The 22,272-nt window shown below is 57.5% G+C and overlaps 8 protein-coding genes across 8 annotated transcripts; all 8 read right to left on the bottom strand.

The window, feature by feature from the left end:
* Window positions 1-525: 525 nt before the first annotated feature.
* Window positions 526-987, bottom strand: LSCM1_01251 (uncharacterized protein; the record flags this gene model as incomplete). Its single annotated transcript, XM_067318873.1, has 1 exon — window positions 526-987. One exon carries the CDS (start codon window positions 985-987, stop codon window positions 526-528), a length of 462 nt encoding a protein of 153 aa, XP_067174978.1.
* Window positions 988-2,132: 1,145 nt separating this feature from the next.
* LSCM1_01250 (uncharacterized protein) lies at window positions 2,133-3,212 on the bottom strand (the record flags this gene model as incomplete). Its single annotated transcript, XM_067318872.1, has 1 exon — window positions 2,133-3,212. The coding sequence occupies one exon, from the start codon at window positions 3,210-3,212 to the stop codon at window positions 2,133-2,135; it is 1,080 nt and encodes a 359-aa protein (XP_067174977.1).
* A 910-nt stretch (window positions 3,213-4,122) lies between these two features.
* Window positions 4,123-5,271, bottom strand: LSCM1_01249 (uncharacterized protein; the record flags this gene model as incomplete). Its single annotated transcript, XM_067318871.1, has 1 exon — window positions 4,123-5,271. One exon carries the CDS (start codon window positions 5,269-5,271, stop codon window positions 4,123-4,125), a length of 1,149 nt encoding a protein of 382 aa, XP_067174976.1.
* A 1,156-nt stretch (window positions 5,272-6,427) lies between these two features.
* Window positions 6,428-9,472, bottom strand: LSCM1_01248 (uncharacterized protein; the record flags this gene model as incomplete). Its single annotated transcript, XM_067318870.1, has 1 exon — window positions 6,428-9,472. One exon carries the CDS (start codon window positions 9,470-9,472, stop codon window positions 6,428-6,430), a length of 3,045 nt encoding a protein of 1,014 aa, XP_067174975.1.
* Window positions 9,473-10,983: 1,511 nt separating this feature from the next.
* On the bottom strand, window positions 10,984-12,033 carry LSCM1_01247 (uncharacterized protein; the record flags this gene model as incomplete). The annotated part of the gene is made up of 1 exon (XM_067318869.1): window positions 10,984-12,033. The coding sequence occupies one exon, from the start codon at window positions 12,031-12,033 to the stop codon at window positions 10,984-10,986; it is 1,050 nt and encodes a 349-aa protein (XP_067174974.1).
* A 1,731-nt stretch (window positions 12,034-13,764) lies between these two features.
* On the bottom strand, window positions 13,765-14,517 carry LSCM1_01246 (uncharacterized protein; the record flags this gene model as incomplete). Its single annotated transcript, XM_067318868.1, has 1 exon — window positions 13,765-14,517. The coding sequence occupies one exon, from the start codon at window positions 14,515-14,517 to the stop codon at window positions 13,765-13,767; it is 753 nt and encodes a 250-aa protein (XP_067174973.1).
* Window positions 14,518-18,231: 3,714 nt separating this feature from the next.
* On the bottom strand, window positions 18,232-18,651 carry LSCM1_01245 (uncharacterized protein; the record flags this gene model as incomplete). The annotated part of the gene is made up of 1 exon (XM_067318867.1): window positions 18,232-18,651. The coding sequence occupies one exon, from the start codon at window positions 18,649-18,651 to the stop codon at window positions 18,232-18,234; it is 420 nt and encodes a 139-aa protein (XP_067174972.1).
* Window positions 18,652-19,984: 1,333 nt separating this feature from the next.
* LSCM1_01244 (uncharacterized protein) lies at window positions 19,985-21,382 on the bottom strand (the record flags this gene model as incomplete). The annotated part of the gene is made up of 1 exon (XM_067318866.1): window positions 19,985-21,382. The coding sequence occupies one exon, from the start codon at window positions 21,380-21,382 to the stop codon at window positions 19,985-19,987; it is 1,398 nt and encodes a 465-aa protein (XP_067174971.1).
* Between the last annotated feature and the right edge of the window lie 890 nt (window positions 21,383-22,272).

Below are 22,272 nucleotides of genomic sequence, written 5' to 3'. Positions count from 1 at the left end.
CCGCCCCACAGCTCGCAAAGAAGTCAGAGGGGACGGAAGCATGCAGGTGCACCCACGAACCGCGTCATACACAAGGGGGTTCACGAGGGATGCTGAGAGGGAAAGGCGCCGCACGGCAGAGGGTCGTCCGGGTATGGCGCACGCACACAAGAGCACACAAAAAGAATGGCGAGCGGACTTGATGTGTCCTCTCTCTCCACCTTGTATTCGACGCCTTCGTGAAGCAGCGGAGACTCTCGTATACACGCACGCACGAGATAAAAAAAGCGATGGATAGGATACGAGAAGAAGAGAGCAACTCACGTACGCCTCACCATGAAGAACAGAGAAAAACGTCACCCAAAGGAGACAAGAGGGAGAAGAGGAAAGATGTCTTTGGAGGCAGGATCACACGCGCACGCGTCTTCACGTTTGCACAGGTACTGTACACGCCTCATTCCATGTGCGTCTCCGAGCGCATGAAGAGTGCCATTGGTACTGGCGCAGGTCCGATTCGACGGCGCGCATGCGCTGGCAAGCCTCCCGTCAGCACATAAGAGAGCGGAAGTAGTCTTCCCATTCGTTGCCATTTGTTTGATCATAAAACTGAAAGTACTGCTCTTGCCGAATCTCTTCCTCAAGAGCAAGTAAGTACTCCATCACGTCCGCGTCGTCGATGTTGACGCCGAACTCGTGGCCAATGTCAGACCAATCCTGCACTGCCGGTACAGTCACAGTTCCGTCGTGGCTGTAGCGTTGCGGACTGTCAGGCACGTGTGTGGAGCTAGAGCAAGCCTCTGGATGACTCGTCACAGCGGCCTCACAAGCCCCTGCGCACCAGGCGTTCTCGGGTGTCTCATCGACGTCCAACTTGCGCAATGCACTGAGCCGGCCATCTCGCGCCCGCTGCCGCTGCTGTTCATGCTTTTCATGAATTCTCTCTTTGATCCGATCACGGTTCATGTGCATGGCCTTAACGCTCTGCTGCTTCTCCGCTGATCGCATCATGGCGACGGAACCTAATCGCTGCCGCGAGCAATGAAGAAAAAAACTTTTGAAAGAGGGATTGAGAGGCGTATCTCGAAGAGCGGCACAAAGAAGAGCGTGAAGGAAACGAAAAGAGAGAGAGAGAGACGGCCGATATCGAGTGGTGACGACGAATTCGATTTCGTCTGTGTCCTTCAGAGAAAAAAAAACGGCGCTGCCCAGGCACAACGGTGCGCGGCCACACAATTGCCCTCTTTTCTTTGAGTCAGCCTCTTTTACCTCAACGGTGTTGAGGGAGTGGGCGTGGGTGAGAAGTGACGTCAGTAAAGCCGTAAGAATGGTGTACAAGAAAACGATGCAGCACATGAGGATATAAAAAAGGGGAGCATGAGTGAGATGAGCCGAGGCAGTCAGTTGACGTGCGACTTGAACAGCTAAGCCGGCGATTGCTGAGCTCTCGCTCTGTGCGGTCAGCTGCGAAGTCGATGTGCTTCCCAGCGAGCAGGTGCATTTCTGTCGTATCTGTGGGCAGAGCAAAAAGCTGAAGAAGAGCGACGGCGAAACGGCGCGTGGAAAAAAAGAGCCGCTCATTGCAGCCGTGGCTCACGTGGCTTCCTCCTCCTCACACAACGCCACCCTCCGCACCGCGGGGACTCTCCACTGACCGGCACCCCCCCCACACACACACACATGCACAGAATGCACGAGCGCACAGCAGCTAATCATATCGCATTGAGGGGGAAAAATCGAGAACAAGAAACAACGGAATGCACGAATGCAGTCGTTGTCACTCTTGTCACTATCTCCGTTGCACACATCAGCATGCCCCTTTCCTCCGTACCCTTCCACACTCACATCCACACAAGAAGCAAGCGAAAAAAAAAGAGTACGCATGAAAGCAAAGACCAAATAGCAGCACGTGAGAGCAGCTGAAGGGAAAAATAATGCAGAGCAAAAGCACCGCTCGAAACGAGCCGTGTATCTGTGTAGGTGGGTGGGCGCGTGAATGGTGCATCGGGCTGCTCCGCATGCACATCAGCGATGCGCTGCCGGGGCTCGCCTGCACGCGGTCTTAACCCGGGAGGTGCCCAGGGCGCCGAGGCACGAAGCGCCGGGGTAGAAAGAAGGGTTTCCCTACGTTTCGCCCGTCGTACCTTATATGGGCCTCACTCCACCGCATCAGTGATCCCCTGCTCTGAAATACTGTAGACGCACTCGAGCTCCGGTAACGATGGGCTATCGAATATTTTGCAAACGCGTTGATCGCCACGACCCTTACGCAGGGAAAGTCGCGTCGTCGAGGCATGGGCGAGGATGTGGCCACCGACAGGCTTCTTTGGGTCCGCCACAAACATTGAGGCGCCACCGGGGTCGGAGACCACCTGGTTGGTGATGTACACGGCAATATTGAACTCTTCCGAAATTTTCATTAGCTGGCTCAGCATCTTCGCCAACTTCTGCTGCCGTTCCGCGAGCTCACCACGGCCAGAGAAGTCGACGCGGAAGAGAGCGGTGATGCTGTCAACTATGAGCAGGCTGAACTGATCCTCCGCCATCTTGGCCGCTACCAGCGAGAGCAGGTGGGCCTGATGCTCGTGTGTGTAGGCGCGAGCGACAAGGATGTTGTCCAGCACGGAGCCCGGCTCCAGCCCGAAGCGCTCCGCAATAGGCCGAATCCGCTCCGGGCGAAAGGTGCCCTCCGTGTCCACGTAAACCGCCTTTCCGTTGCCACCACCCATCTCCAGAGGCAGCTGACAGGTCACGCATAGAGTGTGCCCGATCTGCGTCTTGCCCGTGCGGAACTCCCCGAACGCCTCTGTAATGGAGCGGCTCTCGATGCCGCCGCCGCCGAGGAGCTGATCGAGCGCCGTGCTCCCGGTGGAGATGCGTAGAACAGTGCTGCGCTGCTGCAGGTAACTGGAACCAGTGATGAAGCCCACCTCGCTCACGCGCCGCGCAGCGTCGATGATCTTGTCCACCTTAGCCTCGGAGAGACCTTTTATCTGGGTGAGGTCTTTCCTGCACTGCATCTGAACGCCAGGAACGGTAAAGATTCCTGCCTGCTTCAGCTTGGTGATGTCTGCGGCCCCGATTCCGTGCTCCGCAAGACGTTCCACCTCCAGTAAAGGCTGCCCCGCCGCCTCTGCGTTGACGGAGTTGTGGAGTGGCTGATACTCTGCGAAGGCGGCACCGCGGTCGACGACACGCTCCTCAGCGAAGTTTGCATGGTGCTGTTGCTGCTGCATGGTAGTGTTAGGAGTTTTCAGAGCGGACAAGAATGACGCAGGCATAAAGCTCACTTGCGACAGCGGACGCGTCTGGTTCTCGCACACACGAAAGGGAAGCTGAAGAGGTTCTGTACCAAATGTTTGAGTTGGAGGCACGCCAAGAAAGCGAGGTCCGATGTGAACGAGCAGGCGCCCACGCTGAAGCTGTTTCACAGGGAGGAGGAGGAGAAGAGAGGCGCGCGCCTACAGTCGTTCCAATAAAAAAAGAAGGGAGGCAGAGGGCGGACGGCGCAGGGCAGGTGCACCAGCGAGTCTGTGGTGCACTCGAGCCAGGCAGAAAAGGAGGGAGTGACAGGCGTTGAGGCAGTGGAGATGGGACGCGGGAAAGACGTCACGCGTGCGGGCTGTGGGAAGCAGCCCATATGCTTGACTGCACAGAGTGATATGTGAGAGGGGTTTAGGGTACCAATGGCCCGCGAAGAACGAAAAAAAAGGAATCGGAGAAGCTCGAGCCCCCTCCTCCTCCCCCTCCCTTCCCCCCTCACCTCGGCACTTGGCCGTGAAAAACGTCGCGGCTTGCTGCACTGCCCTTGTCGTTGTGTTTTTTTTCGCCTTGTCAGCTCGTAGGTGCCGCGGCGCTCCTCCATGATCGCCCATGCGCTTGACGGAGAAGACGACCGGCACAAAGCGAATTCATGAAAGCGGCAAACCGTACGTCGCACACACACACACTCGGCGAGAGAGAGAGACTTACAAACGTCTGCTTTTACAACAACAAAGCCAACCTTCCCTGGGCTGAAGAAGCAGAAGCCGCGTCATTGCCTATGGCGCTTGCTTACTCCTCGTTGCCCACTGCATTGGTGGTGGGCGCGAACTCCCGTGAGCCCACGGATGCCGAGAGGCACTTAGATGTAGCCGTCCTCCGTGCTTAAACCGGCTGGCAGGCGATGTTATGAAGGAGGTCGAAGAACTTCTGGGCATACTTGTCGACCACCCGCGGCATGAAGGAGCTGGTAGTCATGCGGGTGGCATTCATTCGGAGGCCCTTAAATGCGAGCCTCACGTAGCCGTCGCAATTGTAGCGGCACTTTGCGTACTGGAGGTACGCCGGGGTGAAAAAGGCACCACCGCTGAACATGACTGTGAACAGCAGCAGGGCCTCGACGGTAGCGGCGAAGATGCGAATGGCGTCTTTCGCCTCATCGGCCTGCTTCACGTACGGGGCAATGAACCGGTACAGGGGACCCATCAGGGTGGCGACTTTCTGCTGCTTGTGCACAACGTCAAGCATGCTGTAGCCAGCCATAAAGATCGGCATGAAAATAATCGGCTGCACGCGAGTAAGCTGGGCAAAGAAGCACAAAAGAAATAACAGCGAGGAGAAGTGCGTCATCCATGAGTTCAGGACGTCCATCTTGAGCTGCAGGAGGTTGCGCACGCGCATCACCAAGGCCTGCTGGCCCATGGTGATCAGCAGAATGTAGGTCCAGAGAGTGTTGGCCATGGAGGGCGCAAACAACGACGCCAACACCTGGAGTGCCGCCAAGGCTACGACAGCGGCATCAAGAACGAGGCCGATGGTGCCCGTCTCCACCGACACAAACTCGCCGCCGAACGTCGGCACGGCCGCATTAGCTGCCGCCGCCGCGCGGGCGTACTCATACGGGTGCGGCACGCCGCGGCGGTGCGCGTAAGCAGAGGTGGAGCCGATGGGGTTGATGAGCTGCTCCAGGGCTTGAATGCTTTCCTTGATGGACGTTTTCGAGGGCTCAAGTGCCGCTGCCATTTCGAGCTCCTCTTTCGCCTCGCGGTACTTCATTTGGGCCCATAGCGCGGCCCCAATGCGTGCATGCGCCTTGGCGTTGTTCTCGATAGCTATAGACGCGTTCGCATCCTCAATCGCCTTTGTGTAGTTCTTCAGCTCGTGATATGCCGCGGCGCGGTTGTTGTAATAGACGAAGTTCGTCGAGTCCATTTCGATGGCCTTGTCATAGAGCACAATGGCGTCCTCAAAGCGCTTAGCCGCGAAGGCTTCGTTGCCGCGCGCCTTCAGCTCCTCCGCGAGTGCGTTGACCATTACTCCCTTTTCGAAGCGTGTGTGTCGGTGTAGATGAGGAGTTCTTGGAGGAACGAGTACGCCAGGGGGAGAGATGGTGGAGAGCAAGTGGGAAATAAATTAAAAAAGAAGAGCAAACGGAGGGGGAGATCGATACGGTGAAGAAAGGCGGGGGCAGCACCGGAATGTAAGAGGAAGCTGCACGTTAGCGAAGGGCACCAGAAAGCAGAATATATATATCTACAGACAGAGAGGGGGGAGAGCGGCAAAGGAAGAAAGTCGTGGGGAGGAACGGGGGCATTGGCGAGAGACACTCCATAGGCACAGGGGTGTCGCTAAGGAGGAGGGGTGGGGGGAGGGGGGCGCTCCTTCCTCCGAGTAACTAGAAAGAAGTCATCAAAGCAACGCATTGTGCCGAGCGCGCCCCGTGACGCCTATCTGCCCGTATAGATGAATGCGATGTTTCTTTGCACTTGCACCATTGTCCTCTCCTCGCCGGGGACCAGCGAAAAAAAGAGAAGAGGGGCGGCCACTTTCAGCAGTTTCCACCCCCACCCCAAATGGCCTTTGATAGGTCGGCATCTTCTTTGCTTCTTCTTCCGATGTGCAGCGTTGGTGTGCGCCGGCCCATCTGTTCCTCTTCTCGACGGGATCTCGCCCTTGCGTCCTCAAGCCTCTGTGTTCGTGGACGCGGTCACTTGTGATACAAAATAAAAAAAGAAGAGGCCATTAGCACCCGGTAGCGACAGATCTAGGGCCTGGCTCTCAGAGAATGAAGAGGAGCGAAAGAAAAACGCACGTGCCCCTCTGCAGGCATGTGATATACATGAGAATCGCACTCTGCCGCCACAGCATCCTCAGCTCTCTAGCATACGTCCTCCTCTCTCAGAACGTGAGCCAATGAGATCACAGCGCTGCCGCGAACGGCAGACACACACATATGGTCAGCGAAATGATCGAGTTCAGCGGTGCGGCGGCACGAGTGTGGAAAGGTAAGAGGGGGAAGGCATGCACACGCCACAGGCATGAAAGCCAAGCGGTAAAGAGAGAGAGGAAACGGCCGTGCAGCACACCACGGCATGGGGCACTTTGAGAAAACAACAACATACAGACACATACATGCAGTCACACACACACACACACGCACAATGACCACTACATAGAAACGCGCGAGTCACTACCGCGACGAGTGTTTCCACGTGGCGCCGATACCGGGAAGCGAGGGCTGACTCTTCGCGGCCGTCTGCGCCACGTCAGAGTAGTCCGCCACGGATGGGTGTCGGCCAAAAATTTTGTTGTAGTTCTCCTCTCTGTTGATGAGCTCCAATTTGTACAAGCGCATGTCCTTATGGGCCTTGCTCAAAGCCAGCTCCTTCTCCTTCACCTCCTGCAGGAGCTTGTTGATGAGCCCGACATCCTCTGGCCTGGATTCGCGGTAGTTGTACTTGTACTGGAGCTCCTCTATCGTGCCCTGCAGTTGCTCCACAAGAGCCTGGTGCGCACCCCGCTCCTCGGCCTGCTGGCGAGCAAAATCGTCCACGATGCCCTTGTGCGTGACGCCGAGCGCGTTTAGTTCCTTCTCATGAGTAAGGTGCAGCTGCTCCAGATCTGCCGCACGGCGGTTTCGCTCGGCAACCACAGCGGCCTCGCCCCTGCGCCTCGCCTCCGCGAGGTCCTCCAGTAATTGGTCGCGCTGGGCGGTGAGCCCCTCTAACGACTCTGTTTTCATGGCCACCGTGGAAATCAGCTCCTTCACCTTGGCTTCCGCTGCATCAATGGTGCCCTGCAGCAGGCGGCGCTCGGCGTCGTGCGCAGAGGTGAGCTCGCGCTCCTGCAGCTGATACATAGCGTTGAGCCGCGCTTCAAGCTCCTGTATGGCCTTTGCCCGCATCTCTTCGGAGACTGCCACAGTCTCCTGCAGGCGGGCTTCCATCGCTGTCACACGCCTCCCAGCACGCGCCTCCACTAACGTCATCTCCTCCTTGTGTGCTGCCACGGCGTTCTCATAGCGCTGTCGCTCAGCGGCGACCTGCTGCTGACGCAGCGCCTCCAGCGCGTTCACCTCGTTGCACCGCTGCATGTCTGCATCTCGGCGCGCACGATCGAGCGCAGCAGCTGCATCCGCCTGAGCCTTAGTCATGGCCGCCTGCAACTCCTCCAGGTTCGCCTGCCGCTTCTGAAGAGCCTCACTGCTGGTCGCTTGAAGTGCGGATTTCTCGCTAAGAGCCTCATGCAGCTGCGCCTCCAGCTCTGAGATGCGGCTGCGGAGTTGCTCCTCCGCGGCGGCCGCCGCCGAACGCACCGCAGCGAGCTTTTCGGCATGATCCCGCTGCTGGGCAGCAAGCCGTGTGTCGACGCTGCGGTTCATCAAGATGGCCTGTGCCGCTGAGTCTTCCTTCGCTCGCTGCATGAGAGCCGCGTGCTGCTCCTGCATCGCCTGCAGCAGTCGCGCGTGCTCCCGAGAAACGCTGGTGAGCTGCGCAGCGCTCCTCTCTTCTGCCTCACGCAGCGCCTTCGCGTGCGCAGCATCTGCTGCAGCGCAGGCGGCAGCGTACTCTGTCTGTGCTCGCTCCAGGGCGGTCGCCTGAGCAGTCGCCTCCGCTGCTCCGTTGTTTCTAGCAGCCTCAACTTCGCGCTGCAGTTGTTGGAGCTGCTGCTCTAACTCCAGGCGCTCCCTCACGCTCTCCTCGGAGTGCTTTTGAAGCAGCGCTTCTTGCTCCGCGCACTGAGCCCTCAAGGCGGAAACGTGCGAAGTTGCCACCTCCACCTCAGTCGAAAGACTTTGAAGCTGCTCTTGCGCAGCAGCCAACTCCGCCTGTAGCTGTCGGATCCCGGTCTCGTGCTGCCGCATAAGTTCCTCAGCTGCTTTCCTGTGAGCCTCCGTCAGTTCTTGTTGCGCCAAGGACGAGTTCGACAGCAACGACGCACGCGCGTTGCGCAACTCCTCCTCGTGTTCCGCCTGGGAAACGCGCGCTGCCTCTGCCGCCTCATGAAGCGCCCTCTCGAAGCGCTGTTGCGCCTGCGCAGCCTCCTCGAGGTGCTTGCTCTGGGCCACTTCAGCCGCCTCCTCGAGGAAGGCGATGCGCTGCTTCGCCTCGTCCAGCTTCAGCGTGGCCTCACTCAGCGAGCAGGCTTGAGTAGCCGAGGAGGAATGTAGGTCACGGAGCAGCGACTCCGAGGCGTCGTGCTGTGCCTGGCTGGTGGCGAGGGCAGCTTTGCACTCCTCCAGCTCCAGGACTAGGGCCTCCTTTGCGGTCGCGAGACAGGCTTTCTCGTTCTCCAGTGCTTGCAGCTCAGCCGCTTGCCGCGCGTTCAACGCCCTCTCAGCTGCGAGTGACTGCTGTATCTCAGCGCGTTCTCTTAGGAGGACATCTTGCGCGGACTCCATGGACGCCATTTTCGCCTCTAGCTGGGCTTCGAGCTCGTCGACGGTTGCACGACGACGCCGCTCGGCCGCGAACTCCTCCTCGGTGCGCCCCAGTTGCGTCCGCAGCGTCTGCAACTGCAGGTGAGCCTTATCAAGCGAAGCGGCGGATCGGTCCTTCTCACTGGACAGCGTTGCGCATCGCTGCAACGCCTCCTGCAGCAGCTTAGACTTGGACTGCAGCTGCGCATTCATGTCGCCCTGCGCCGCGGCCAGCTCCGCCTGCAGTGCCTCTACTCTACTCCCCCACTCGCTCTTGAGTGCTGCCTCCAGCGCATCCCGCGAGTCCAGCTGTTCGGCGAGCATGGTCTTGTACTTGTCATTGTACTCACGTACGAGGTTCCCCAGTTCGGCATCCTTGCTCTCTCGCGCTCGCTTCGTCTCCGCCGCCAGCTCGGCTGCCATTCGCTGCTTCTCCTCCCGCAGTGCGCTATCATATTTCGACTCCTGCTCGCTGACCTGCTTCGAGAGAGCGGCAAGGCGCGTCTTGAATTCCTCCTGCGCCCACTGCAGGTGCTCTCTCTGGAACTTCTCCAACGACGCCGCGATGTGCATCTTATCCGCCTGCAAGGCAGAGACTTGCTGCTGAAGGCGCGCAAGCTGCGCCTCATACTCCTGGCAGAGCTGCGCTATTTCCTGCCTATGTGCCTGTTGCAGCCACTCTGTGCGCTGCTCATGGTCCTCGGATCGGTTGTTCAAGGTGTAAATCACCTTGGTGAGCTGCGCGATCTTCTTGCACATCTTATAGTGCTTGTCATCGTCCGGCGCGGCGAACGGCACCGAGAAGTTGCGCGACATCGCCGCCAAACTCAGTATGGGATGTACTCAATGGGTTCGTTTGAAAAAATCAACGCGTTCAGAAAAACGGAGGTGTCGCGCATAGCGAACACGACGAAAAAACGTCTACAAAAGCGTCAGTGCTCTTGTCCCTGTCGACTGTCGCAATGTTTCCCCTCCCCGAGTGGCGCGAGGGGCGCGGGTTGGGGAAGGCGCAGGAAGGCGATGTTGACTACGAGGGAGAGAGCCGGGAGTACAGAAAAGGGAGGGGAAACTGAAAACGGTGCAGGGGGCCCCATAGAGCAGTCACCCGAGAGGCGGAAAAAGCACCACAGGTATGCAACATGTCGAGCAGCGACTGGTGAGGAACAGACGAGCGGGGATTTGCCAATGCATCAGCGCTCGGCTCCGCAGACACCGCGCTCCTTCGCGAAGCCAAAGGCAGCACGCAAACGTGCTTTCGGCGTAGGCTCGCAGACAGACAGCGGCAGGCACCGGGCCGGGCACAGAGTCAGCGTGCGCCTTTTTTTTTGCAAGACTGCCCTCGCGCAAAGATCCAATACTGCACCGTCGTGTTGCCTATTCCCCCACCTCGGGCGCTTTCCCCTGTCGTGCTGTCGTCCAGTGGCCGAGGTACAATCAGTTCTGACGCGCTTTTCTTCTTAACGGCGAAAGGATATTTTTCTTCTCGTTTTAGAAAGCGGACAGGGGCGCTGCGAAGACGTGAGACCCTCGGCGACGCGTCGGCCAACACATCTCACGTGCTCCCCGTGTCCTTTTCTGCCGCCCCACTTTTTTTCGCTCAGTTAGTTAACTTCAAAAGGCGATGCCCACGCCATAGCGGAGGAGGGGCTTCAGCGAGGAGGAGGCAAGCCAGGGATAGGGTGGCGGCCAGTGTAACGGTGACAAACGTGTAGAGTTCCAGATGTGAGGCCACTAGAGGAAGGCAGTCCCCACGCATGCCCCAAGGGTCCCATGTATCCATGTGTGTATATATAGAGAGAGAGATGCGCATCTGTGTTTGACCGCGCACGCCACCACCATCATCCCTGCCGCCGTGCACCTCATACGCGAGCTTACTTCAACGCACGAACCAAGAGCACCCAGTCCGGGGGTAGCGCCAATCATGCGATGATGACGAGCCGTACACAAAGAAGGAAGAGAGGAGAGGGCACAAAGAAAGGCGCTGCCCTGTTCGCGGTGCTCAGACGGGAACAAATGGCCCACGCATATCTCCTCCTGTAGCTCCTGCCGCTCCCCCTCCCCCGCCCGTCCCTCCCCTACACGCATGCAGTTCACTGGAGTACGCGTCTGGCGCTTATCTTGTGGGCCCACCCGCCTCGAAAAAAGGCTTGTCAGAGGCGGTCAAATTACGGCAGCAGCGCCCCTCGTCTACGCCGAGACGGAAAAAAAAACAAAAAACATATCTCTTTACTCATACGAGAGACACTAGTCTGGAGAGGGCAAACACAACGTCAAAGGGAGGCGGCAGGGGCAAAAAGTAAAAGCCAAGAGAGAAAGCACCGCGTGAGTTAAGCTGTGAAGATGAGGCCCTGCTTCACTGCGCCAGCGTGGATGTCATACTGGCAGTTAAAGGTGAGGCGGAGCTGATTGGCCCCGGGAACCTCGCCGCCGAAAGGCAGCTCCAGATTCACCTTGGCCAAGTTGAAGCCTAACAGCGAAGCCGTCAGCTGCGCCCCGCCGACGAAGCTCTTCCGGCAGCCTACGTTCAGAGCACTCCTCATGCCGTCGCGGCCCTCCATGAACTCCAACTCCATCGCGGCGTCCATGTTCGTTCCCCAGTCGAATGCGGTCGCCGCAATCTTCCATGTTCCCTTGCTCGGCGTCATCTCGGCCAGGAATCCCGCGTCTCTCTTCGCGGTCATGAGGGAAATGGCGTGCGAGAGGTGAGAGCTGTGCGTCGCAGGCTCCAGGGTGAGGCTGGTGCCAACGTGGACGCCGCGGATAAGACGCTGCACATGGCTCAGGTTCAGAGATTGGTCCTTCACGTATTGCACCTGCGTGCAGCCGCCAAAGCGCCACGGATACTGCATCATAGCGAACACGGTTCCCTGTGACATACCACCCTGTTTCTGCGCCATGAACTGCGTCACAAGCATAGCACCCGTGCTGGAGACGCGCTGGTACATGAGTTGATAGCGGTTCAATGTGTTCCACGAGGCTGCCACAATATCGCTGAAGCCGTTCATCTGAAGATTCACCTCCCAGTGCGACATCTGCGGGTTCGAAAGCGCCCACTTTGTCGAGATCATCGCATTCTGTGCGTTGCGGGCAATGTTGAGCGTGATGCCCTCCTGAACTTCGTTGCCATTACCCTCCAGGAGGATACTTTGGGCCTTCCGGAAAAGGCCATCGTAGGTGACCATCTTGCTTGGATGCGGCGGTCCCTCCTTCGCCGAGTCCGCGAGCTTCTTCTCATACGCATCACGGCGCCTGCTCGCGGCGCTCTCACGCGTCTCCAGAGGCTTCTCAGCATCTACCACCATACGCGGCACGGGCTTCTTCTCTTCCAGAGGCTTCTCCGCCTCGCTCGACGAGCCGCGCAACCACTCTTTCAGCATTATCGGGGAGGAGAACCGCCACTAAAAGATGAAGAAAATGGGCTACGATATTGCGAGTGAATCGCGGAAGCGTTGGCGATGGCAACAGCAGGCGTAGAGTGGAGAGGCCAGAGAAAGGGTGGGGACGAATCTCTGTAAGCAAAAAACAGTAATGCACCAGCTTTGAAATGGTGACAAGCCGCTCCTCTTTTTTTTCCGTTGAGAACACCTTGCGCACAGCACTGGCAGAAAGTGCAGTCGCAGCTTAAACGAAAGAAAAAAAAGACAAGAGGAAAAAATGGGCCCGCGACCAAGGCAATCCCTCCAAAAGAGCAAAGGTTACGCACAGAAGAGAGGAGTTGGGAAAGGAACGGGGGAGGGGGGGAAGCCGCCATGTCGACGAGAGAGAAAGAGAGAAGAAAAGGATAGGCATGTTGTGTCTGTGCCGATCACGGCACCCCGCAGCGCTGAGGATCCACTGTGCTCGGGTAAATGTTCGCGGCAAAGGTACGGTCCAACAACGCTGACGAGCAGGGCAGAAGCACGAATAAGGCCACGCAAGCTTTTACATCGCTCGCCCCATTCACAATGTCCAAAACAGCGTTACACATCTGCGAGAGCCACACGGTGTTGGTAGCGGCTGTCGCTTCCTTGAGTACCTTTTGGGATACTGTGCGCGTTTGGCAGTTTTTTTTATGTTTCGCTCAGTATATGCATTCGTGGAAAAGAAGCCGCACAACAGTAGAAGGAAAAGAAAAAAGATTTTTCAGACGAAAAGTGCAATCGAGGGGTGATGCCAGAGTGCGAGTAAGGGGAGGGTCGAGCAGCAATAGTGCAGGTGACGGACGTGTGGGTATCCCCTATCCCTGGCAGCGGCGCCACCTGATTTATCCTAAGGTATCGACGCTTTTGCGCTCGTAAGCCCTTTTCACCCCATCTTACTCCTACTCATGTCATGATGGGCTGATGTGCTGCGAAACCAACGCTCCATCCATTTTCCCTCTTCCACCTCTTGCTTCAAACCGCCGCCATCACATCAGCCCCCTTCTGGTCAGTCCACAAACGGTCTCGGCCTCTCGTTGCTGCGTTCCACGCCGCAGGCCGTACTCGCATCAAGGCCCGCAAAGACCGTCATCCGTGACGCTTCGCACCTATCACTTTGGCATCTCTCACACGGGTTCGCCATCACTCCCATCACTGCAACAATGCGCACTTGTCAGCGCGCGCACACAAGCCACGACACCAGCGAAAAAAAAAGGCGCCGATCAGGAGACATCACGAAGGAGAGGAGAACAGAATGAAATAAAAAAGTCGTCGATGAATGAACATAAGACGGCGATGCACCTCGGGCAAATGGCACGCTGGCCAATCGCTCGCTTCGTTGGAAGGCGACGCCGGAGCGCACGTGTGGGTGTGCGTGAGTCTCTGCCTCTGAGCGCCTCACACGGGGAAATGAAAAAAAAAGGAAAAACGAAGCAGCCGTACGGTATATTCTCCTCTTCCTCTGCCTCTCTCCTGCGGACGTAAAGGGTAAGAACCACGTGAAACCAACACGATACCTCCCGCGCGCAACTCACGGCTGTCGGACGCGCATAGCGCTCCGCATCTACGTATACAAGGGTCGAAGGTGAGACGAAGTTGCTCGCGCGACTGCGGGTCCGACGAGGAGTGAAGGGGAAAAGCAACGGCAACCACAACGGAAAAAGAGAATAGCGGCGCTGGCGCAGGTCGAAGGGACCGTCCGCGCGTCGCTCAATCCGCTTCGGCCACGGCTGTCAGCCACTCCTCCACCTCAGTGCTAGGCACAAGCTGAAAGTTTGGGTTGGCCGCGGTGCAGCGGCCGACCTCCACCTCCTTCGTCTTGACCGCCGTGCCAATCGCGCTCTGCAGCGCTGCCAGTGCGATCATTGCAGCATCCTTCTGCGTCAGCTTGTCAAACTCAACGCCCTTGTGACGCTTCTCTAGAAAGGCCATTGCCTCCACCTGCTTCTTGCCAACGGCGCAGGCGATATGCCCGCCGATCCAGCCGGCCGGGTCGACGGTGTAAATCTGTGGCCTTAGCGAGCCATCCACGTCACTCCGGTCCATGCCAATAAAGGTGCTCACCACGCCCATCGGCCGTAAACCGGCCTGTTGCGTGCGCACCTGCGCCTTGTCACCCATACGCTTCGCCAATAGCGCAATGGGAATTGGCACGCCGTAGCGGTAGTGATAATCCGACGCTTCCTCCCGCGCGCGCTGCACGACCGCACGCCCGTCGGGGGCGCGGCCGGTCATGCAGCAGCCGATACCCGGCGTCACCTCATAGAGTGCCGTCACCGAGTCGGGGCGCATGAGGCGGTCGGGGATCTGGTGCTGCGTCACGACCAGAGCGGCATCCTTGCAGCGGATAGCAACCGTCAGCAAGCCAGGGTACGTGACTGCTTTGAACGCGTATTCCACCTGGTAGAGTGAGCCCTCGGGGCTGAAGACGGTGATGTACTTGTCGAAGCCTGCCCGGTTCATGATGTTGTCTAAGAGAGTACGAAAGAGGAACGAAAAACAACCTGACAGCCGATGTCAGGCGCGATTGTGTATCGGGGCGGGTGCGGAGGCGTCGTGGTAATCTGCTTCAACGTCACGTCAACAGCGAAGACCAATGACAAGCAGGCGAAAAAAAAAGAAGAGGAGAGGGAATGCCAGGCCAACTTGAGCTGCAGGAAGGCAGAAGGACGAAGAGATAGCGAGAGAGAGAGAACGCATCTCGGGCAAGGATTGACATTATGTAACGCATCGTTGAGTCCGGCAGGTAGTCTGCGACTAGAGCGCGCTGTGCGGCTATACCCGAATCGTCGCGGCGCCAACAGCAAAGGAGACGACGAAGGAGGGGCTACAAAAGAGTGACATCACCCTCATGTGGGACCTGGAAGAAAGCGCGGCACACACATCGGAAGAGCACGATGAATCTGCGGGGGACCGTTCAGTGCAGGGAGAGGAGGCGCAATGGAGGTGGTGGAAGGGAAGGGTGTGTGGTTATCATCCTTTAAACGACATAAGCCAAGGCAACAATGCTCGACAATGTGTTCGCTCGTCTCATCTCGCCTTTACCTCCCCTCGTTTCTTTTCCCTTTGCGTGCCTGAGACGTGTACGAAGGCGTATGTCGCGTCTCGAGCAGAGGACAAAGATGTGGGTGCTTCGCAAGTGCAAAGAAAGAGACTAGACAGCAATGACCAATAGCAGCGACAAAAAAGGAGAGAGAGAGAGGGAGGGACACACCAATGCCTCATGAAAACACTCACGCACGCGGCCTGAGGCCACCCAAGCGAAGTCCGTGACGTCGTCATCGCTCCATGCGCGACGCGTACGCAGAAAAGATGAGAATGTTCACCGAGAAGTTAACCCAGAGAGAGAAAGAGAGACGCGTTCGCCCCTTGTCGCGTTGCTAACGGCAAGTGGAAATGCATAGATTGCATAACTCTTTTACTTTGGTCGTTTGCCTCGCTGGTTAGTGCAGCGTGCTTTCGAGCTGCCCCTACAACCCTTGTTGATGGGGGTGCGACGACGCGCACACACCGAAAAGAAATGCGAAGGAAAAAGAAAACAGAGCGCGCATATACACAGAGAGGAGGCGCGCGGGAGAGGAGGAGTAAAGAACAAAGGCACACGCACGTCAACTGACAACGGTGACGAGCAGACACCATTTTCCTTCCGACTACCCGGTCAGAGGACAACACGGACAGCGAACGTGCAACATCAGATGCCTTTCATCAATAGAGGAGGAAGCCACGAAGAAGGCGTGGAAAAAAGGTAGAGATGAGAAAAATGGAAGTTGGCGGCGCACTTTTTGTGATGCGAATCCCCTCCTCCTCCTGTCCCCCTCCCCGACCCCACACGCGCGCAAACAGAGCGAGACAGAGGAAAAGGGGAGATGATAAAAGCACATCAGAGAAAGAGGGCGAACGCAACAGTAATCGAATCGGTGGGCAGATTGAATTCGGGCGTCGAGAGAGGGAGAGAGCGAGAGAGAGAGAGGAGGGCGTAGAAAGTCACGAACTAAGGGAGAAACAGACGAGAACGAAAAAAAAGGTGCGCCACCGTAACCGAAGATCACCGCCATATGCCTCTGAACCCAGAGAGACCGAGCAGCATGTGTGCGTTTAGGATTGAAGACAAAAAGGAAAACGGCAGGGTGGAACGCTCGCACACATCCCCAGACATGGCGCAGTGAAGCCGCGAGGAGACGAAAGAATGGGTATGTGTGTATGTGGGGGAGGGGCGGTCCGGAAGAGAAGGAAAAGCAGAGAAAGAGGAAAGCACCACACGACAGTAACCGAAATCAATCGTCTGAACGACAAGTGACCAAAATGAAAGTGCCATCGACGAGAGGCGAGTGGGCCTTCGCTGCAACGCCAGGGAAGAGGGAAAAGAGAAGACTGAGCAGGTGAGCACCAATCCGTGCTGCGCCAGACCGACACTTGAAGAGAGAGCACGCACAAGCGCCGTCGAAGGTTTTGCTTCTGGCAGCCCACCAAAGATGCCGCTCCTTCCCCCTCCCCCGTCCGAGCACCAGCAAGCCCCCATCAAGAGGACGAGAGACACCCTACTCATGCTGAGAAGAGCCAGTGTCAGATGAAATCATAAAAGGGGGAAAAAGGCTTCGGGCAGACGCCCTCTGGGTGGGAACGTGGCGGCGGGGGAAGTGCGAGAGCGTGAGAGAGAAAGGAAATGGTATCTGTATGAAAATCACATCAGTGATGAAAAGCGAGACGAAGGAGAGCGAAGCTGTTGTACATGGTCGCATCGCTCGCGCCGTTTGCCTCCTCGGCTTCACGGCCGCTGTGTCCCCCTGCCAGCCTATCCTCCCTCTTTCCCACTCAATTTTACCTGCATCTTCTCCCCTCGCGGGCGTTTCATGCGCCTGCTGAGAGGGAAAAGAAAATATAACACAGAAAGCACGACTGAAGAGAGACACGCAGGCGGAGGCGAAGGTATGCGGGTGAAAGACGGCGGCGTGCTGCAAAGGAGTCTGGGCGACAGAGCGGGGCACAAAGGGTAGGCGGACTGAGAGGCAGCCCGAAGCCTACGATGCCGAGCATAAGCGCTGCAAGCGAATGGGGAAAAGGGGGAGGGGGTCGGTAGTGCTCGTGCACACGCGCAACATGGTACAGAAGAAAACGTGCTCATGGTACCCCTTCGCACGCACGTGCGCAGGCAAGGGATGTCGGAGTCTTCTAACCTATCGCCTTCGTGTCGCGCTGCGGTATGAGCTCCTCGCACGTCGCCTCGCCGACTCCTGAGCACGTATCTGGTTGAGCGCCTCTGGATTGGTGCCTTCAGGGGGCTTAGCCCCAGCCGCGAACAGTGCGGAAGGAAGGCGAGACGCGACGGGCAGAGATGGAGAGGGGAGGCGAAGGGGGAAAGGCGGAGGAGCCCCTCGCATCGAAAGGAGATATGTGTCCCGATGGTGACAGCAGGGAGCGGGAGAGACAAAAAGAGGTACGAAGGGAGGGAAAGATGAGGAATGCGGCACGTAGAGGAGACACACGCAACGAAAATAAAGAAGGCAAAAGAGCAGGGCACCATGATACACAAAGGCAGCAGCAACAACAGCAAAGCCAACGGGCGGGCAGGTCCTCGTAGAGAGCCGCCCGAGGCATTGAAAATGAACAGAGCTAAGCTGCGATGGAAGCTTCCTCTTCTGTCTGTGTGTGCGTGTGTGTGTGTGTGTATGCTTCGCATTTTCGACCACTCTCTCCATTCTACACAATTACACACACACACTGCCTGCCTGCCTTTCAATCCTTCAATTTGCGCAGGCGTTGCATGCACCGCTACATGTGTTTGGTGTTCCAAGAGTAGATTACATACGCAGTGAAGACACCGAGATGGCGAGCATGCTTTTATGCGTGGGAGGCAGTCGGCTCGGCGATAGCGCACGGCGATCGACAGTAAAAATGGGGGTTTTTCTCAGAAGTTTGCGCTCAGGTCAACTGGCGAGCGAAAATGCTCTCGAAAGGCACCCCGGACATGTGGTCCGCGTTAGCAGCACTGCGGAATAGTCGAGACGTCCACAGAATGGTGCTGAAAGTGGAGACTGTCGGATTTACCCTTTCCCGTCTTCCACCGTGGAAGCAGATGCCCCATGAAAGCGCACACATGCAGGCACACGAAGGGACAAAGAAAAAAAAAACATTCCAGTCAGCACTACGGGCGAAGGCGGCGCATGTCCGTCGCGACGCTCACTTGTACGCCATCTCTTGAACGGTATGTCTATCAGCGAAAGAAGGCGAGGTCAGGTGGGCTGTGATGACGTCCTTCGGCCATGAGCAGGGATTCTGCGGGTTGAAGAAGACGCCATTGTTGAGGCTCTGGCGGTCTTGCAGGGCTTGGTCGCTCCATTTGCAGATCCTATCCGCCTTTCCCTTGGACACGTGATTCGTCGTGGACGTATCAAAGCCGCGGTAATCCTCATACGTTGTAACCGCACCTTTCTGTGGATAATCGGTCATGTAGCCAGCCACCAACTGTGCCACGTAATCTACCTCCATCTCCTCGGCCTTCTCCTCTGTGGTGGCAGGCGCAGTTCCCGCTTTCGAGAGCTTGCTGCTCTTGCTGCTGACGACGCCATCACGGGCCGCGCGCGCTGTGACGCAACCCATCGCCTCTGCTTATCCCTCTCTATGGGAAGGTGGCGGAAATGGCACAACGAGAAGCGCCGAACGAGGCAAGGAGAGCAGCAATACAATAAAAAAAAAGAAAAGGGAGGCAGAGAACACAAACGATCAGCAGTGATGAAACATGAAAAAAACCTAACAAGCACCTCTGAATCGACATTCGAGGACGATTCAGAGGCCCCAACCACGAGAGAAGGAAGTCCTCTCAGGGAATGCCGCGGCAAGCGCCCGTCAGACAAATAAGTTTAGTGAGCGATGCGTCACAGGCAGGGCAGACAAAGCCGCGCGCACAAGGAGCAGCCGAGACAGAGAGAGAAAGAGAGAGACACACACACACACAGAAAAAGGAACAGAAGAAATAGAGAAGCGAGAATTCAACAGGAACGGAAAAGAAACGGTTGTCAGCGTGGGAGGTCCGGCCAGGCAAGCGGCCGGGGCGAAAACGGACACTTGCACTCGCAGCACCACAACGACTCGCTTGGACTCTCTCCTGCTCTTTCCTCCCCGCGCTGGTGTTAGCGCCTCCTCGTACTGTTTCACCCTTTTTCTCGTCGGCTTCTCTTTATTTCGTGTGTGTATGAATGTGGGTATGCTTTCTTTTTTCGGTGTTGTTTTTTGGCGCAGCGGAGTGTGCGCGAGGGAGCGGTGGGCAATGGTGCGATGGCGAGCCTAAAAGCTTGCGCGGGTGCGCACGCTGAAGCCAATTACGAGGCCGGCGGCGAAGTCGAAAGAAAGGCACTGATCTGCCGACACCAATGGCGCCACAGCAGTGCCACAGCGATCCGGAAACAAAAAAGCGGGAGAAAGAGAAGCAAAGTCAAAACGGCCGTGAGAGGTGGGAGGGCGATGCAGGTCAAGACGAGGTGGGAAGAGAAGGCCGAGTGAGAACGGGCATGCGTCCCACCTTGCAAGGATGAAGCCGACAAAGGACAAAGACGCGGACTCGCATAGCGGCGCTGTCTTCGCAGTCACTGAACCCTTCAAGGCCAGTGCTAGAAACGATGCCAAAAGGGCTCGTGGCACTCGCGATGGGGTGATGAGGCAGCGCCGTCCCCGCCTACGCAGAATAGTGGGGCGGGGGAGACTTTTTTCCGTTCCCCTATACCTTTTCTGTTCTGTGCATCACCGTAGCAGTGGACAGGTTCACTTGACTGACGACATGAGGGAGAAACGCACGCACAGCGCCAGCCGCCATGTGTACATACGAGCCGGTGGTGAAAACACGCTGCAGTACTTGAGCAGGTCGGTAGGGGGTGAGAAATGGAGGAGATCGATAGCGCGGGATCAGAGAAAAAGAGCACAGCAGCCGCGGTATTCGTCAGTGGGGATTGTTTCGGTAAAAGCGGCTGAAGACGCGGTCTCCGTGCGCCTGCATCGACTGCGCCAGGGTCCGCCGCAGCGGCCCGGCTCGGGTTTCCATCGCACTTTTGATGGACGCCGGATCGTTCGTGTGGTAGTGCATGGCGCCTCCTGGCATGCCTGACCCTCCCCCACCGGCCGCCACCGTCTGCAGCTGGGCGTTATCGCTTGTCAGCCACTTCCCGGGCGCAGTGAAGTCCTCGTAGTGCTTCTCGTATTTGTGCTGCGCAATCTTCAGCTTCTCCATTTCGATGATGTTGCGGTAGTGAGGAAGCGCATACTGCGGTGCAAACAAAAACGCGTAGCGCATCTCGAACGTCGACGCACTCGGCTGCAGCAGCGACTCCTTGAAGCGGATGAACTCCTCCACACTATACTCTGGACGGAACCAGTACGGCTGGCGAAGCAAGTGAACACCCTGGTTGTAATGCAACATTTCCTGTACCACGTGTTCACTGACAGAGTCAGCGATGCGCTCAACATGGAAACGGAATCGGTTGTGAATGCCCGTGCGCAAGTCCATGCAGCATGCAGCAGCCGCCACGCCGATGTTCGGCGTCTCCTTCTTCACCGGCATTAGCACGTGAAAGCCCTGAACGCTGTAGTCACCGAAGGGCAGCAGCAGAATGTTTTGAACTGTGATGTCGTACCTTCGCAGCACGTCCCTGCACGGAACGTCGTCCTCTGTTGTCCAGTGGTTGACAAATTTGTCGACGAGTCTGTCGCGTGGGGTGTCGAGCGGGAGCTCCGCCGCCGATAGCGTCAGCTCATGAATCGCATCCAGAGCCTCGTCGTTTCGCGTGGAGGAGAACGTGGGAAGGTTGTACGACACTAAGCAGAACGCCTCCGGCGCATACGACTCCAAGCAGACGAGTCCGTAGCTGCCGAAACCCACCTCGATATCGAGTCGCTGCTCCAGCAGCTCAGTGGTAAGGTTAATGTCGCCGCTTGCGTCACGGAGCGCCGCGACCACTTCGTCCACCGAAGCACCATATCGGCTACACATGCGACGAACAGTGCCCGGGTTGAAGCAGGCGAGCGGGTGCGTTCCAGCGGGCATCAGCTCTCCCATTCGACCCGACAATGTATGTCGTTGAAGAGGCTTGTAGAAGGGGACTCGGTTCCGCATGATGCCGAAGGAATCTCCAGGAACTTTTATCTCGTCTTCGTCCTCCTCGCCGGGGGCCGCGTCGGTAGTGCGCATTTCCCTCAACAGCTCTCGTGGTGGCAACTCCTGGTCAAGGTGGCGCCGCTCTGCCTCTGAGAGTTCGCCTCGCACACTCGCGAAGGTGCGTCGGGTTGCGGTGTGGGCCGCTGCAGGACAGCGGCCCCACACATGCGCACCGAGTCGACGCATTTTTTGTCGAGTGGGCGGACAATGAGGAAGAAACCAAGAGTTAAGAGGATGCCACATATGTACCAGAGGAGCACGGCGATCTCACCATCACTCGAAGCAAACCGAAACAGTGGGCATTCAGAGAGAAGGGAAAGAGGGGCGCACAGGAGAGCATGGCACGCGAGGGAATACACAAAAAAAAACAGACGCGAAATCGGGTCGTGACGAGGGTCACAGCGAGAGGTGCACCATGAGAGGCAGTAGTGGAACAGAAGCACGCGAGCCCCAATGACCTGTGCTAAAGCCCACCCCACTCAAGACATGAAGAGGTACCCAGAGAAGACGCCAGCACGGTGCGATGCAGCGGGTCCGTCCACTTCTTCCCGTGTAAATGTGTGTATATCTCTAGGCAACGAAGCTTTCGTACAGGCAACTAATGTGCGCCCACTCGACAAGCACGCACGCTCTTCTCCTTTCGCGCGCGGAACGTAAAGCTTCGACGCATGTTTCCATCGACCAATCACCTCACTCGCGTTGTGAGCCTGCGTCCCTATCCTGGGTGCTTCGTGCGCGACGCACCAAAAGTGAGCTACACCGCTGAGACGCAGCAGTAGCAGACTCGCTAACTGCGAGCAGAAAATGCAAGCATGGGCATCTCTCCTCCGCTTTTCCAAAAAGGCCCCCAGTCCAGAATGTATTTCACTCTCTAAAGGAGAGAGAGACTCTCTTCCCGGCCCCCAATACGCTCACTTCTGCCATTGAGCACCAGGTCGCCCTGCCCTCGGCCGGCCGCAGACTGCCCAACCGTATCCTGCTGCGAGGCAGCCCCAAGCACGGCGCCAGGGCAAGGCCGCGACCCGGTGCTTCGTAGCACGGCCTCCCCCCCTCCACGAAACTCTGCCCGCTACGCA

The sequence above is a fragment of the Leishmania martiniquensis genome, chromosome 35 (genome assembly GCF_017916325.1).
Source record: "Leishmania martiniquensis isolate LSCM1 chromosome 35, whole genome shotgun sequence".
NCBI classification, from domain to species: Eukaryota; Euglenozoa; class Kinetoplastea; order Trypanosomatida; family Trypanosomatidae; genus Leishmania; species Leishmania martiniquensis.
This window is presented reverse-complemented; position numbering and strand designations above follow the sequence as displayed.